The sequence below is a fragment of the Loxodonta africana genome, chromosome 3 (genome assembly GCF_030014295.1).
Source record: "Loxodonta africana isolate mLoxAfr1 chromosome 3, mLoxAfr1.hap2, whole genome shotgun sequence".
Lineage (NCBI taxonomy): Eukaryota > Metazoa > Chordata > Mammalia > Proboscidea > Elephantidae > Loxodonta > Loxodonta africana.
Window position 1 is genome coordinate 80,765,741 of NC_087344.1, and position 14,531 is coordinate 80,780,271.

At 40.6% G+C, this 14,531-nt stretch overlaps 1 protein-coding gene across 6 annotated transcripts in view; it reads left to right on the top strand.

The window, feature by feature from the left end:
* The window catches only part of ST3GAL3 (ST3 beta-galactoside alpha-2,3-sialyltransferase 3), a 282,832-nt gene that overhangs the window by 86,151 nt on the left and 182,150 nt on the right, over positions 1-14,531 (top strand). For 3 of the 6 annotated variants that reach the window (XM_064281850.1, XM_064281847.1, XM_064281848.1), the window contains exon 3: positions 5,215-5,262. The exons of 2 other annotated variants lie outside the window; for them this stretch is intronic. In XM_064281850.1, the coding sequence (XP_064137920.1) occupies positions 5,215-5,262 (48 nt within the window). Of the gene's footprint in view, positions 1-5,214; positions 5,263-9,643; positions 9,694-14,531 lie in introns of those variants that run through there. One more of the 6 variants, XM_064281852.1, reaches the window with a different exon arrangement.

A 14,531-nucleotide genomic window follows, 5' to 3' on the forward strand; every position in this document is an offset into this window, starting at 1 on the left:
TCCCGTCCTTTTTTCTCCATTCCTGTTGCCTCTGCCTTTCAGGCCACTCTCACCTGTCATCTGGAATGTTGAGCTCTCTGCCTTATTGATCTCCCTGCTTTCAGTCTCTCTCCCCTAATCTGCTTTTTTTATTCTGTTGCCAAAATAGTCAATTCAGTTGCCATATAGCAGAAAAAGTCTGTATTTAAAAACGTAAATCAGATCATGTTATTTCCCTGGGGTTAAGCAGGGAAATCCAGACATTTTACTATGGCCTATAAGGCCCCCTACAGATCTGGCTCTTATATTCCTCTCTGACCTCATTTTCCCAACTTCTTGTGCTTTCTATGTTCCGTACCCAGAAACACTGGACTTCTCTTTGCTCCTTAAATGTACCAAGGTTGCTGCACTTCTTTTCCTCCTGCCTTGAACTCTCTTACCCCAGGCTTTCCCTAGCTGGCTTTTGTTTTCAGGTCTCAGCCCATCTGTCACCTTCTCCAAGAAGCCCTCCCCAACCACGCTATCTAATATTGTCTGCTACCTGTAACCTTGGTCACTATTACACGGTCAAATACTCTTCATACCACGTCATCACTGTCAGAAATAATTTTGTTCATTTATTTGTTTACTTGTTTTTTATCTCCTTGACTAAAGTATAAATTCCTTGAGGATAGAAACATTGTTGTTCTTGCTCACTGTTGCATCCCTTAGCCTGGTGAAGAGTAGTTGCTCGAGTAAATACCTGTTAAATGAATGAACAGTGGAATCTCCCTCGTTACTCCTATTTCCATTCCTGCGTATTTTGCTTAGCTTTATATTTGTTTTTATTTTACCTGTTAGGTTGCAAGCTACTTGAGGAAACAATTTTATTTTTTTTTTAAATTCATTCTGTATCTAAGACTTACACATGGCCGATAGCAGAAGATACGTAAGAAGAAGATGAGTAAGTATCATGACAAGCAGTACCCCAAAATGTAGCTCCTTCACTGCATAATTTGAGCTCTGGAAGCTTCCCTGATAGCTGGAAAGACTGGGCCTCATTCTTCTCATACTCTCTTTGTGTTTCTTTTATTCCAGTTCAGAAACCAGACACAGGAAACATCTGACCATAATAAAAGTTTTCCAGTAAATTCTAGGTTTCCTCATTGAACAAAGTCACGTGCAGCAAGGCTCTGTTGTATTTGGGTCTTGAATTCTTTTCACTTATATAGCGCACCACATGGCTGCCTCTGGCCTGAAAGCCTGGAAAAACTGGAGCCTGGGCTGCTTGAAATAAAAATGACGTATTTGTTAGCCTGAGAGGGAGAAGTCTAACATCCTTGCTCTGTATCTTGCAAAACAAACTTCTCAATGTATTGAATACTGAATTTTCCCTTTAGCTGTCAAAGTGGTTTATAACTAAGACAATCTTACACCCTGTAGAATAAACACAAGTAATGAAGGGCCACAGCGATCTTCAAGCCTGTGCCTTGAATACTCAAAGCAAAATTCATCAAAACTTACACAAAACATGAATATGTCACTAACTTCCTCCTGAAATTTCTACCCTCTCTGCTTGCATCTTTTGCAGTTTTTAAAGACCCATGCTCTTAGGAGCATTCTGTTAACACTGGAAATAATATTTGCAAAGACTTTGACTTTTTCTTTCCAGTGAGTCCTGTTTGGTGCTTGCCCCCTGCCTGCTCTTACCACACTTTATCTTAAATGCCTAGTAACTTGTCTGTCTTCCTTGGCAGCAAGGCAAAGACGATGTCTTATTTGCCTCCATGTCTCTGATATCTGGCACAGAGCCTGGTGTGTAATAGGCACTTGATAGTATTTGTGGGAGGGAGGGAAGAAGAAAAGAAAAAAAATGAAAAGTCCAGTGTGGCCGGGGTATATTTGAGTGACATGAGGTATGAGGATGACCTCAGTAGCTAAGGGAAAACCTGAAGAGTGTGTCCACGTATACAGCGAATGAAATAGGCAACCAAAACCTTGTGTCCTTCTGCCCTGGTACCAGTGATTTAGAGCTTAAATCGTAGAGCTGAATTAGAAGTTCTTTTTTTTTAACATTTTTTCCCCTGATCATATGAGTAATAAATGTTCACTGTAGAAAGTTTGCAAAAATACAGAGAATAAACATCACCTGTAATCTTACCACCCAGAGACAACCACCGGTAACATTTAGAATGTAGCCTTTTAGTCTTATTCTTGCATTTAGATTGTAAAGTTTAAAAGAGATTATTCAAGGACTATCTGAATACAAAGAGGAAAAATTACAGTTATAAAAACTCTTAGCAACTGCAATAAAAATGCGAGATGCTGTTGTAAGTGAGACAGTCACCTCCTCAGAGGGCCATTCCTGATCTTCTCCAGGTGAATGTGATCTCTCACCTAAAAAGCTCACAGGACACTTACTCCCCCCCCCCCCCCATGCAGGAAGGCTCTGTGTGAGTGCTTTTATCTTCCTAGGGTGAGACCAGGCTTGTACCCCTGAAGCTTCACAGTACAAGGACAGGTCAAGGTTGACTTGAACTGAATAAGAATCTACACACAGAACAGATCCACACCCCCACGCCCCAGCTTATGAATTTTAAGTCAGATGAGTTCACCTTTGAATGAAAGGAAGGATATTTACTAGTTTATCGCTTTGTTTAATAAACATATTGACTACTTTCAGTGTATCAGGCAGACTGAAAGGTAAATAAGACAATCCTTGTCCTCAGGGAGCTTGGAGGTTGTGAGAGAAAAAGAGAAGCGAGCAAGGATTGTAATGCAGTATGTTAACGGCCATAATAGAAGTACGGTGATGGCCTGCGGAAGAGAGCAAGCAGAGCTGAGCCGAGAAGGTTTCATGGAGAGGGGGTGATTGAGTTGGGTCTTAATGGAAAACTAGGAGTTCGTTAGGCAAACAGGTAGGAGGAACAGCGTGTCCAGCATCTTTGAGGAAATGTAAGTAGCTTGGCATATCTGGAACAGGAAGTATATTTGAAGTGGCAAATGAGATAAAATGATGAAGACCTTGAATGTCAGAGCTTGGACTTTTATCTTCTAGGCCACACGGGGAGCCACTGATAAGTTTTAATCAAGAGCGGAGATTCAGTTGGGTGTACTTTGAGAAAAAGCATATAGCACTGTAAAGGATGGATAGAAGTGAATAAGTTGGAAGCAGGGGTGTGGTTGGGAGACTGTCAAAACAATCCCAACAAAAGAGGATAGAGAAATGTCCAGAAAAGGCAAGTCTATAGTGACAGAAGTGAATTAGTGGTTGCCTGGGTTGGAGGTGGGGACAGGGGGTGGGGACAATGGATCTCTTTGGGGTGATGAAATGCTCTAAAATTGCATTGTGGTGATGATTGTGCAACTCTTGAAATTTTCTAAAAATTATTGAATTGTACGCTTAAAATCAGTAAGTTTTATGGTATGTAGATTATACCTCAGTAAAGCAGCTTTTTTTTTTTTTTTTTGGATGAGAATAGAGACTTCTCTTCTGAAGGGACAGTGGCATTGGGAAGACATAGATACGAGAAATGTTGCTAAAGAAGTAAAATTGATAAGGAGTTTTAGCCAAATGATTAAAGCTAGGATGGTCACCAGTCTGTTCAGCTGAGAATCCAAGTTCTGCATCCACATTTTGTAGAAAGATGGCAACCCTACCTTTTACTCGGTAGATTGCAAAGTATATGGATCTGTACTAAACTGGCATTACAGAATGTTTGCCCTCTGGGTCTTTACCAGAAACCACATCTTTTATCCTCCAGCTCTCTGCCACCCAGCCCTTAGTAAATGCTTGGTTGGGAGAAAAGATATTTATGAAGGATTGCCTGAAGAGCAGGCCACCCATTCATTTCTGTGAACACAGTTATTGAGTGTCAGGTGCTGTGTTGGTAACGCAGCAGTGATTAAAGCAGATATAGTGTCTGCCTTTGTGGAGCTCATAGCCTAGCAGTGGAGACAGATGTTACTAGCATTTTTGATAACTCTTGTGTACATTGGCTTTATGCCATTATTTTGCATTGGCACATGTTGTAAGAAGCGGCTATTTAAGATTCACACTAATTATTACAGAAATGTTGTGGAAGATACGGTCTACAACATTGTACAGCATCTGCTTTAGTTAAGATCCACAAGAGAAATTTCTGCCTGATGACTCAAGGTTTGCTTTGATGTTTCTGTCTTTCCTTTGCCTTGAAGCACCCTGCTCCATCTTGCTTCAGAGCCTCCACACAAGGCATTCCCTTAGCCTGGAATACCCCATTCCATTCATGTCAGGTTTAACCCTTACTTCCCCTTTCACTATTAGTTCAAGTGTCACTTCTTCAGGGAACCCTTCCCTAGCCAACACCTAGTAGGTTGGTTCCCCTTCCAAACTAGGTCTAATTCCTCATATAGACTTGCATAGCACTATCTTCCTTTCTTTTGTGTGTAATCAGTGTTTAGTTCACTAATTAATTGATAACTTTTTTCCTCCTAGACTGATGACAGGGAGATTCATATGGGTAGGGGCCATGCTTTACTTGTTTGCTGCTGTATCTCAAAGCCGTAGTACAGAATCTTCCACATCATAGATGCCCAATAAATATTTACTGAGTGCTTGAAAGAGTGAATGAATTGTGGACACTGAATGTTACAACTATCCGCTTTCTCCTTTTTTTCCCCCGCTGTCTGGAAGCGTAGGCCCTCCTTACCTTCTACCTATATCATCTGTATAGCTCCTCATGGCATGTATTTTGTGCACTAACATTCCCCTGACTATGTAAAATTTTCCCTTCCTCTGACTTCTTTGTTTATTTTTATTCCACTGTATACTGTAAATTCTCATAGGCCACTTTAGGTCTGTTTTGGAAGAAATAATAAACAATTGGATATGTGGGTAGGAGAAGAAAGGAAAAGGCCAAAGGGGAAATGTTATTGCTTTTAATCAGATACAGGAGGGAAAGTTTTCTTTTACTTTGTTTTAGTTTTATTTTTACTACGAAAAGGGGGAAAAAAAATTTGTACCCTAATTTGGCAGGAAATGCCTCTGGAGAATGTGGGGCCTGTCCCTGCCTGAAACGTTCCTTCCAATGTCAGGAGGCAAGGGTTTCTGGGTTCAGCAGGGCCTCCTGGCACAGTGGATGGGTGGGTGGAGACCTGTGAAGGCTGTTGGTGCAGCTGAGTTCTGTTCTGGGATTGGGCAGAGATAGTGGGTATTTTTTTTTTTTTTTAACTGTAAGAAGGAGAAAGAAATGAACTTGTCCTCTTGTGTTGCAGATTCAGTGGCTCTTTCCTTTGACTCCGCTGGACAAACACTAGGCTCAGGTACCAATCCTTCCACTTCTATCGTCCTTTCAGCTCTCAACGCGGGTCATTTTGAAGTGGAACCTGATGGTGTGGGGGGTGTCTGGGGAAGGCAATGGAATATTTCAGAATTGTGGGAGAAGTCTCAAGAAGCCTTTCCAGTGACTCATGGTCTAGGCAGCAGCAGTGGGATACAACATCCTGAAGACTTTTGAGGTTGTTTTAAAAGTAGGCTGAAGAGTTTGCAATAGATGCACCTCATTCAGAGTGGCCCAGGCTCATATGAAAGGATATTTGTTTTCTTTGCATATACCTGTCTCAGAGAGTGAGGTATAGGCCACTGAGAGACCCCAAACTCTGGTTATGCTGGAGTAGATAACCATCAGGACTTTCCAGCAGAATACCAGGCTGGTGAGAGCATCACAGTTCCCTGAGGACGTACACTCAACATTACACGTCTGTTGTACATCCCACATACCATGGGATGCATGTACAACCCACATCTGCATGTATATCCCACATACTTCTCACCTGGAGGGGGGGGATACACACTTCCTCCAGGTGAGAAGTAGCACACTTTACTGTACATACATGCTGAAATTCATGCAATCAAACCCATGTATGCTATTCCCTGTGTCTTTTTTTGGGTGTCTGCACCCAAAGGAGCTTGACTTTCCCAGGTCTGAGGCAGTCTACCTGCTGCACACCAGTGTGCTTATTGGCGGTGAGCAGGAAGAGTGCTTGCTTTGATTCTTCTACTTGCTGCCATTGGGTCCCTGTGGGAGCCCCAGAATGACTTGACTTTGTGAGAAGAGCATCTCTGTGCATCAAACCTATGATTTTAGATGAAGATGATGGGGCTTGTACTGTGGATGTGGCCTATGAATACCAGGGAAAGTCTGCAGGCCTGTTGAGGGCAGTTAATCCATTTTGCTGTCCTTAAAAGCAAAAGATTGGTATTTCACAAAGTAGCTATGAGGCTGAGGCAGTTGTGGCAGTGTGGATAAGGGGAAAGATGCTCAGAGAATATAATCACAGTGTAAAAATGGCATGGCGGTGGCGCCATCTTACCTCCTTGTCTAACTTCCCAAGGGGTAAGGGAATCATTATCAGTATTAACAGCCCACGGCTGATGGCTGTGAGGTGGAGGTCAGACATACCTTCAGCCTCCAAACGTTTAACCAGTGCTGACACCAGCCGTTACTCCCACAGCACTGTCTACTTCTCTGCTAGGTTTGATATTTCGTTGCAATGGCAACACACCACAAACCATACTTAGTTATGGGGTTTATTAGGGAAGTAAGAGGTTACAATTCAGGATATAGTTTTTCAATCAGGACAGCCCCTTTTCGTCAGTGCCTGCAGATAGGCCTCTCTCTGGCTCTTGGCCCATCAGCCTGGCCTTTACCCTGTTTGGGCAAGTGTTGTAAAGCTCTTCAGCTCTGCCAATATGTGCCTAGAGGCACCCCACTCCACCAACAAGCCTCCTGCCTGAAGGCACTCAGCTCTCTTGCTCTGCGAGTTGCCATACCCACTGTAACTGCCTTGCTTTGTGGGTTGGAAAGCCCACTGCACCATCTTGCATAAGCCTCCTCTTTCTGCTGCTGTCGCTTCTCTGCCACTGCTTCTTGCCATCTTGCACCATCTCTAGTACAGCTTTGTGTCTTGTCTCCTGGGTCTAGGAGGTTCTTAGTGTGCTTGTTCCCATCTCTTCTTGTTGGTGGTAGTGAGGATGTCTGCCTCTGGGATGCTCATTTTAAGCCTGGCAGGATGGCAAAACCGACCAATCCCCTCGTTAGGGCTCTATACATCTTGTCTGCAATGCATCTTGTTTGCATTATTAGCAAGCTATCCAATCCCCTTGGTGGGCCACAAGCACCTCATTTGCATAGTCTCACCCAATCATTTGGTGGGAGGTACAAGACCATGGCAAGAAAGGGCATATAAAAGCAATCCATCACATTGCACACAGCTACCACTTTGTACTGCTTGCCTAATAATGTGTGCCAACACTATGCTAGTGCTTTACACATATCTTGGTTATTCCTTCAAATAGCTTTGCAAGGTAGATAGTATATTTTTAATTATACATGCGAAACTAATGCTCAAAGAGGAAGTAACTTGTCCAGGGTCACTCATCTCTGATTCTAGATCCTATACGTTCTCCATTGCCATCTTTCTGTTTCATACCTTGTGTCCTTGAGGCATCCCCTGCTGACATGCTGAGGCAGGAGAATTCGCCTTAACATAGAGTGGATAGATAGAAAGAGGTCTTAAATAGACACGAAGATTGTGTCTGTTCATAAAGGAAAAGACTGGTCCATTTTAATATCTTAAAGTTAAGAATTTCTATTAATCAAAAGATACCATTAAGAGAGTGAAAAGGCAATCCAGAATGAGAAGAGATATTTATGACACACATAGTCAACAAAGAACTTGTTTCCAGAATATATACAGAATCACAAAAATCAATAAGAATAAAAGAAACAATTTGGTACAGAAATGAACAAAAGACCTGCACAGGCACTTCACCAAAGAGGAAATCTAAATGGCCAGGAAACCTGTAAAAAAAAAAAAAGTTTGATTGCGTTAGTACCTAGGGAAGTGCAAATTAGAATTATAATGGGATACTAATATTTATCTACCAGAAGAGCAAAACTTTAAATGCTTGACAATTCCATGGAAGTTTCTAGCTAAATTCAAATATACACATATCCCATGACCCAGTGCTTCCTATTCTAGGAGTATATCCTACAGAAATAGATGCTTATACATATACTAGGCTATATGTATAAGAAAGGATCCCTGGTGGCGCAGTGATTATGGTGCTTGGCTGCTAACCAAAACGTCAGCAGTTCAAACCTAAAAGCCACTCCTTGGAGAAAGATATGACAGTCTGCTTTTGTAAAGATTTACAGCCTTGGAAACCCTGTTGGGGCAGTTCTGCTCTGTCCTGCTGGGTTGCTAGGAGTCGGAATCGACTCGATGGCAGTGGGTTTGGTTTTGGGGTTTATATGTATAAGATACATGTATAAGAATGTTCATAAAAGCATCGTTCATAATCCAAAAATAATCCGAATACCTAACAACAGTATAATGGATATGCAAACTGTGTTATATAATTAATTTGAAACATCAGTAAAATTGAGCAAACTACAAGTTGATACGACAATATAGGTGAATCTTAAAGACATATTGTTGAGTGAAAAAAGTCAGATGAAACAATATATACTGTGTATTCCATTCAATTAAAGTTCAAAAACAAGGGAAATTAAATTGTATTTGTTTAGATGCTTAATTAGGCATTGAAATTATAAAGAAAAGCAAGGAAGTGAATTCCATGATAGAATGGTTGAGTTCAATGAGCATGAGGAAGGGGTATGACTGAAATGAGCAAGTGGGGGCTTCTGGTAGTAGTAGTGACAGTGGCAGCAGTGAGACTTGCAGGCACCTAACACTCTGAGGTAGGGAAACCTTCCTCTCTGGTTGGAGAACGTGTAGTCCCAACAGGATAGGGTGAAATCTAGTTGCCTGTTTTCCTCTCTGCCTTTGCACTGCTTGGCACAAGATGTGGGCAGAGTCTGTGAAATCCTGGCAGAATGTGCTAACTAAATCCCTAACTTTTTGACCAGAGGATCAAGAAGGGAAGGCCCAAGGTGACAGAAAGTACAGGAGAGAAAACCGAGAGAGAGGGTTGCTTAGGAAAAGTGACCCCATAAAGTTGTTTATGAACTTCTGAGCTAACCCTTAAGCTGTGCATGTTTATATCTGATTCTAAATGACATGCTAAAGATTTTGAGAACTGAACTAAGGGGTAGACCACCACCCAGGTCCCAGATTGGTCACTGGGTGGCGCACACACAGGACATATCGGGATGGCTCTGCAAAGCCTTTGAAAATGGAATTGACATTGAAAACAATCTGTAGAAGGCTGGTCAGAACTTGCTGCCTGAACCAAACCTGGTTGATTGCCTGCTAAAACAAAAATATTAGCAGTCTGCATAGGATTTAAACAAGATCTGTAGTCTCATAGTGTAATATTCAAAATGTCCAGTATACAATTCAAAATTAATCATCACGTATAAAGAACCAGGACAGCAGATGTGTCCAGGCACTAACTCTTTTTTTAATGAACATGAGGGGGAGCCTAGTGGGGTTATTAAATTCTGTATAGCAATAGCACTGGTGGTCCAGTTGGTTTTAGAACATCAGTCAGTCCGTCTGCAGCAGAAACAGTGACCACTAAATATTTTTGGATTGAACTGAATTCTATTCTTGCTCTGACAGTGATGAAGATCCCATTCTCAAAAATTTATTGCTTTCTTAAAGTACTTTAGAGCTTGAGAACATGACAGGTATCCATTTGTTTACATTTAACTACCTGGTACCTTCCACTTGACAGTTTTGTCCTGGAAGACAGAGCTTGGAAACTCTGGTTCCTCATTTATACAGGTATGTTTTATGATTCTCCAGGCAGGTGATTGTTATCCACCATTTCCTGGGAAGTCTTGCTTTAAGTGTATTTTTACTAGGCTATTCGGCTGCCCCAACTGATTTGTTATTGACTCAACTTCCTCCACTTGCACTTAGCTGCTTGCCTTTAAATCAGTGATGTTTGTAAAGGGCCGATTTTAGATTATAACGGAAGGTGAGTGAGTGTTTTAGTTATCTGTTTCTATGTAACAAATTACCCCAAACCTGACAAACACTACCTGATCCAGCAGATCAAGGTGAACATCAACACTGATTAGTCAGGTTGATAGTATGTACTCTTGATGTCACATGATGAGAATGACACTTTACCTCTGTGGTCTTCCTCCCCAAAACCCATAAACTGAGTCTAATCATAGGAAAAAATTCAGACAAACCCTAATTGATGAACATCCTGTAAATACCTGACCAGTATTTCTCAAAGCTGTCAAGCTCAACAAAGAACAAAGAAAGTCTGAGAAACTATGACAAGTGAACCGAGCCTAAGGAAACTTGACTACTAAACGTAGTGGGGTATTCTGGATGGGATCTTGGAACAGAAAAAGGACATTAGGTAAAAATGAAGGAAACCTGAATATGGACTTTAGTGAATAATAATATTTCAGTATTGGTTTGTTAGTTGTAACAAATGTACCATACTAATGCAAGAGGTTTTCAACGGGAAACTGGGTGTGGGTTATACGGTAACTTTCTGTGTTATATTCACGAATTTTCTATAAATCTGAAACTATTCTAAAATAAAAAGTTTATTAAAAACCAACCTCCACCCCTAACCCCCCAAGAAAGGAACCAGAACAATCTCAACTCACATAGGGAAAGACAGTCAACAGATGCTAACGCTGAGATGGCACAGATGTTGGGATAATTTGACAGACTTTTTTAAAGCAGTGATTTTAAAAATGCTCCGACAAATAAGAATGAATTTTCTTGAAACAAATGGAGAGATAGAAAGTCTCGGCTATAATAATTGCCATATTTAACGGTGAAATGTTAAAGCATTCCCTTTAAAATCTAGAATAAGACTAGAGTGTCTGCTGTTAGTACTTCTATTTAACATTTGCTACAGGTCTTGGCTAGATCTGTACGGAAAGTAAAAGTTATAAGGATTGGAGCAGAAAAAAGGAAACTGCTATTATCTGCAGATGATAAGATGGTGTACATAGAAAACCAACAAGAACCTGTTGAATAATTATTAAAATAAGAGAGCTTAGCCAGAATGTTGGATATAGAAACCAGTGGATAAATAGCAATTGCAATTCTGCACGAGAGCAACAAATAGTAGTAAAATACATAAAAAAAAATTTTAAGTAGCATTAAAAAAAAGTACCTAGGAATATGTCTACTAAAGATGTATAAGACCTTTATAGAGAAAATTATAAAACTACTTAAAGAAGATCTAAATTAGTTTTCTTTTTCAAAATTACTCTATTTATTTGAAATAATTGAATATTAGTCTAGACTCTCTTGCATATTAACTTATAAAAGTACTGATAGCAGATTGCTTGTAATTGCCCAAAATTGGAAACAACTCAAGTGTTCAACAAAAGTAAAAAGAATAGATGGTGTCATGGATTGAATTGTCTCCCCCAAAATATGTGTCAACTTGGTTAGGCCATGATTCCCAGTATTGTGGGGTTGTCCTCTATTTTCTGATTATAATTTTATGTTAAAGAGCGTTCAGGTGGGATTGTAACACCCTTACTAAGGTCATATCCCTGATCCAGGGTAAAAGAAGTTTCCCTGAAGGGTGGCCCGCACTACCTTTTATCTTACAAGAGATAAAAGGAAAGGGAAGGAAGCAGAGAGGGTGTACTTCATACCACCAAGACAGCAGTGCTGGGAGCAGAGCGTGTCCTTTGGACCCAGGGTTCCTGCATGGAGAAGCTCCTAGTCCAGAAGAAGATTGATGACAAGGACCTTCCTCCAGAGCCGACAGAGAAAGAAAGCCTTCCCCTGGAGCTCACGCCCTGAAATTGGACTTCTAGCCACCCTGAATTTGGACTTCTAGCCTACTAGACTGTGAGAAAATGAATTTCTCTTTTTTAAAGCCATCCACTTGTGATATTTCTGTTATAGCAGCACTAGATGACTAAGACAGGTGGGAACAACCTAAATGTCCATCAACAGATGAATGGATAAACAAAAACATGTTAAATACATACAATGGAATACTACTCAGCCAGTAGGAGAAATGAAGCCTTGATACATGCTGGAAGCCATTATACTGAGTTAAAAAAGTCAATTACAAAAGGACAAATATTGTGTAACCTAACTTATATAAAAAGATAAGAAAGGGCAAATGTACAGAGAACAAAGTTTATTTGTGGTTACCGGGGTGGAAGGGGAAACCCTGGTGGCTTAGTGGTTAAGTGCTACGGCTGCTAACCAAAGGGTCGGCAGTTCGAATCCTCCAGGCGCTCCTTGGAAACTCTATGGGGCAGTTCTACTCTGTCCTATAGGGTTGCTATGAGTCGGAATTGACTTGATGGCACTGGGTTTGGTTATTTTTGGTTTGGGGTAGAATGGAAGGGGGTGTTAATGGTGATAGAAATATCACATTGATTAAGCATAGAGTTGCACAACCAATTATTGTAATTGCTATCACTAAGTTGTACACTTGTAAAAAGTTGAATTGGCAAAAGTTGTGTGATAGATATATTTACAACAACTACCAGAAAAAGAGTAGGTGCCGAGGCTGCTTATATACAGCCAAAAACCTCATGGGATTTGGTTCCTTGGTTTGGAGGTTTTCGGTCATGGTTTCATTGGGACATCTCAGTTAATTGGCCTAATAGCATGTTTAGTGCTTCTGTTCTACCCCCTGGTTCATTGCATAGTGCCTGGGGTCTTAAACGCTTGCAGGCTGCCATCTAAGGCACAACAGTTGGTCTCTATTCACCTGGAGCAACAGAGGAAGGAGGAGAGTCAGGAATAGGAGGAGGATGTGGAATGTGTGATTAATTGCATCCACGAATAACTGCCTCCTTTGCCATGGGATCAGAAGAACTAGATGGTGCCTGGCTGCCATTACTGAACATTTTGATCAAAGATTCTATAGCAGAATCCTGATCAAAAGGGGGAAAATGTAGAACAGCATTGCAAATTCTCATAGACTCCAGACTTCCTGGAGCCATGAAGGTTGGATGAACCCCTGAAACTATTTCCCTGAAATAATCTAAATCTTAAACCAAAAATATCCCCTAAAGTCTTCTTAAAACCAAATAATAGTTTAGCTTAACCAGTAAAAAAGATCTGCCTTAAGCAGTGTTCTCTTTTAGGAACTGTCTATATGTTATCAAATTGATAACAGCAAGTTAAAAGATTAGGTAGGAACCTTAGGGGCCAGTAAATTTATGTTAATGGTGGAGGAACAATTCAGAAAAGGAGGGTGAGAATGAGTGTACAATTTATAGAATATAATCAATGTCACTAAATAATACATGTAGAAACCATTGAATTAGTGTATGTTTTGCTGTATATATTCGCAGCAGGAACAACAAGATAAATAAAAATTTTTAAATACTAGACAGAATAAATAATTTGTTGTGTATTTACTTAATATAGCAACAAAAATGAACAAATAACATGGAAGTAGCATACAAACATAATGTTGAATGAATCAGGAAAGACAGAAAATAATATAAGTGATATGATTCCATTTATATAAAGTTTTAAAACAGGCAAAAATAAACTATATAGCTTAGGGGTGAACATGTAAGTGCTAGGTATTGCTGTCAAAGCCAGGAAAGTGATTATTTTGTGAGCTGGAACAAGGAGCTCTCTTCCTCTGTGGATGGGAGTATGTAAGTTGCTACAACCACTAAGGTCATGAAAGTATTTTCCACTTTGAAACGTAGTTTGGCATTATTTAGTAAAGTTGAACATGAACCCACCCTGCTCGCTTAGTTTTTGTTTCTTCAAATTGTAATACATTTTTCATATTCACTTTTGTACGTGTTACGGATTGAATTATGAATTGGCTTTTGGGGCCATACGATCTGTTGTGACTACTCAACTCAGCTGTAGAGTGCAAAAGCAGCTATACATGAATGAATGAATGGATGAGACTGTGTTCCAATAAAACTGTACAAAAACAGGCAGGGTGAATTTTGCCCATGGACTGTACTTTGCTAATCCCTGCTCTAGGCCACTGACTCTCAAACCTGGCTGTGCGCCAGAGTCATGTAAAAAACTTTTTCACGACACAAGACCCAACTGCAGGCAAAATATCTAGGGATGGTATTTGGAAGCTGGTATTTTTAAAAGCTGTCCCAGGTGATTCCAATACACAGCCATGTTTGAGAATGAGTGGCTAGAAAGTAGTTGGAAATACAGGCCGGGGTCTCTGGGTGGAGTCTGATTTGGAGGGAGAGATTTCGGAAACTCGATATAGTGGTACAGATTGCCTAGGATTAGTATAGACTGAGAAGATTAGAGGTCCTAGAAAGGACCAGAGGATATGGAAGTCAGAGGAGAACATGGATAGGCATGTGAGGTTTCTAAGGCAGAGTGACTCTTCTTACCATATGATAGCTTGGATTTAATAGCTCCTTTCAGAATTGACTTGAAGGCAATGGGTTTCCCTTGGAAGGAGTAGAAGAGGAGGGCCTGATGAAGAGAGAGGTAAAATACCTACATACCAGCCTTCACTTTGTGGTCCATTAGAGTTGTTGTTCCCTTCTCCCACCCTCCATCCTCCAAAGAAATCAGAAGCATTATCAGGGAGGTTGAGCTCCTACCACTGTGCGGTTTCTACCACAGTTCCTTTATATCCTCTAGGACTAGCAAGGCAGACTGTT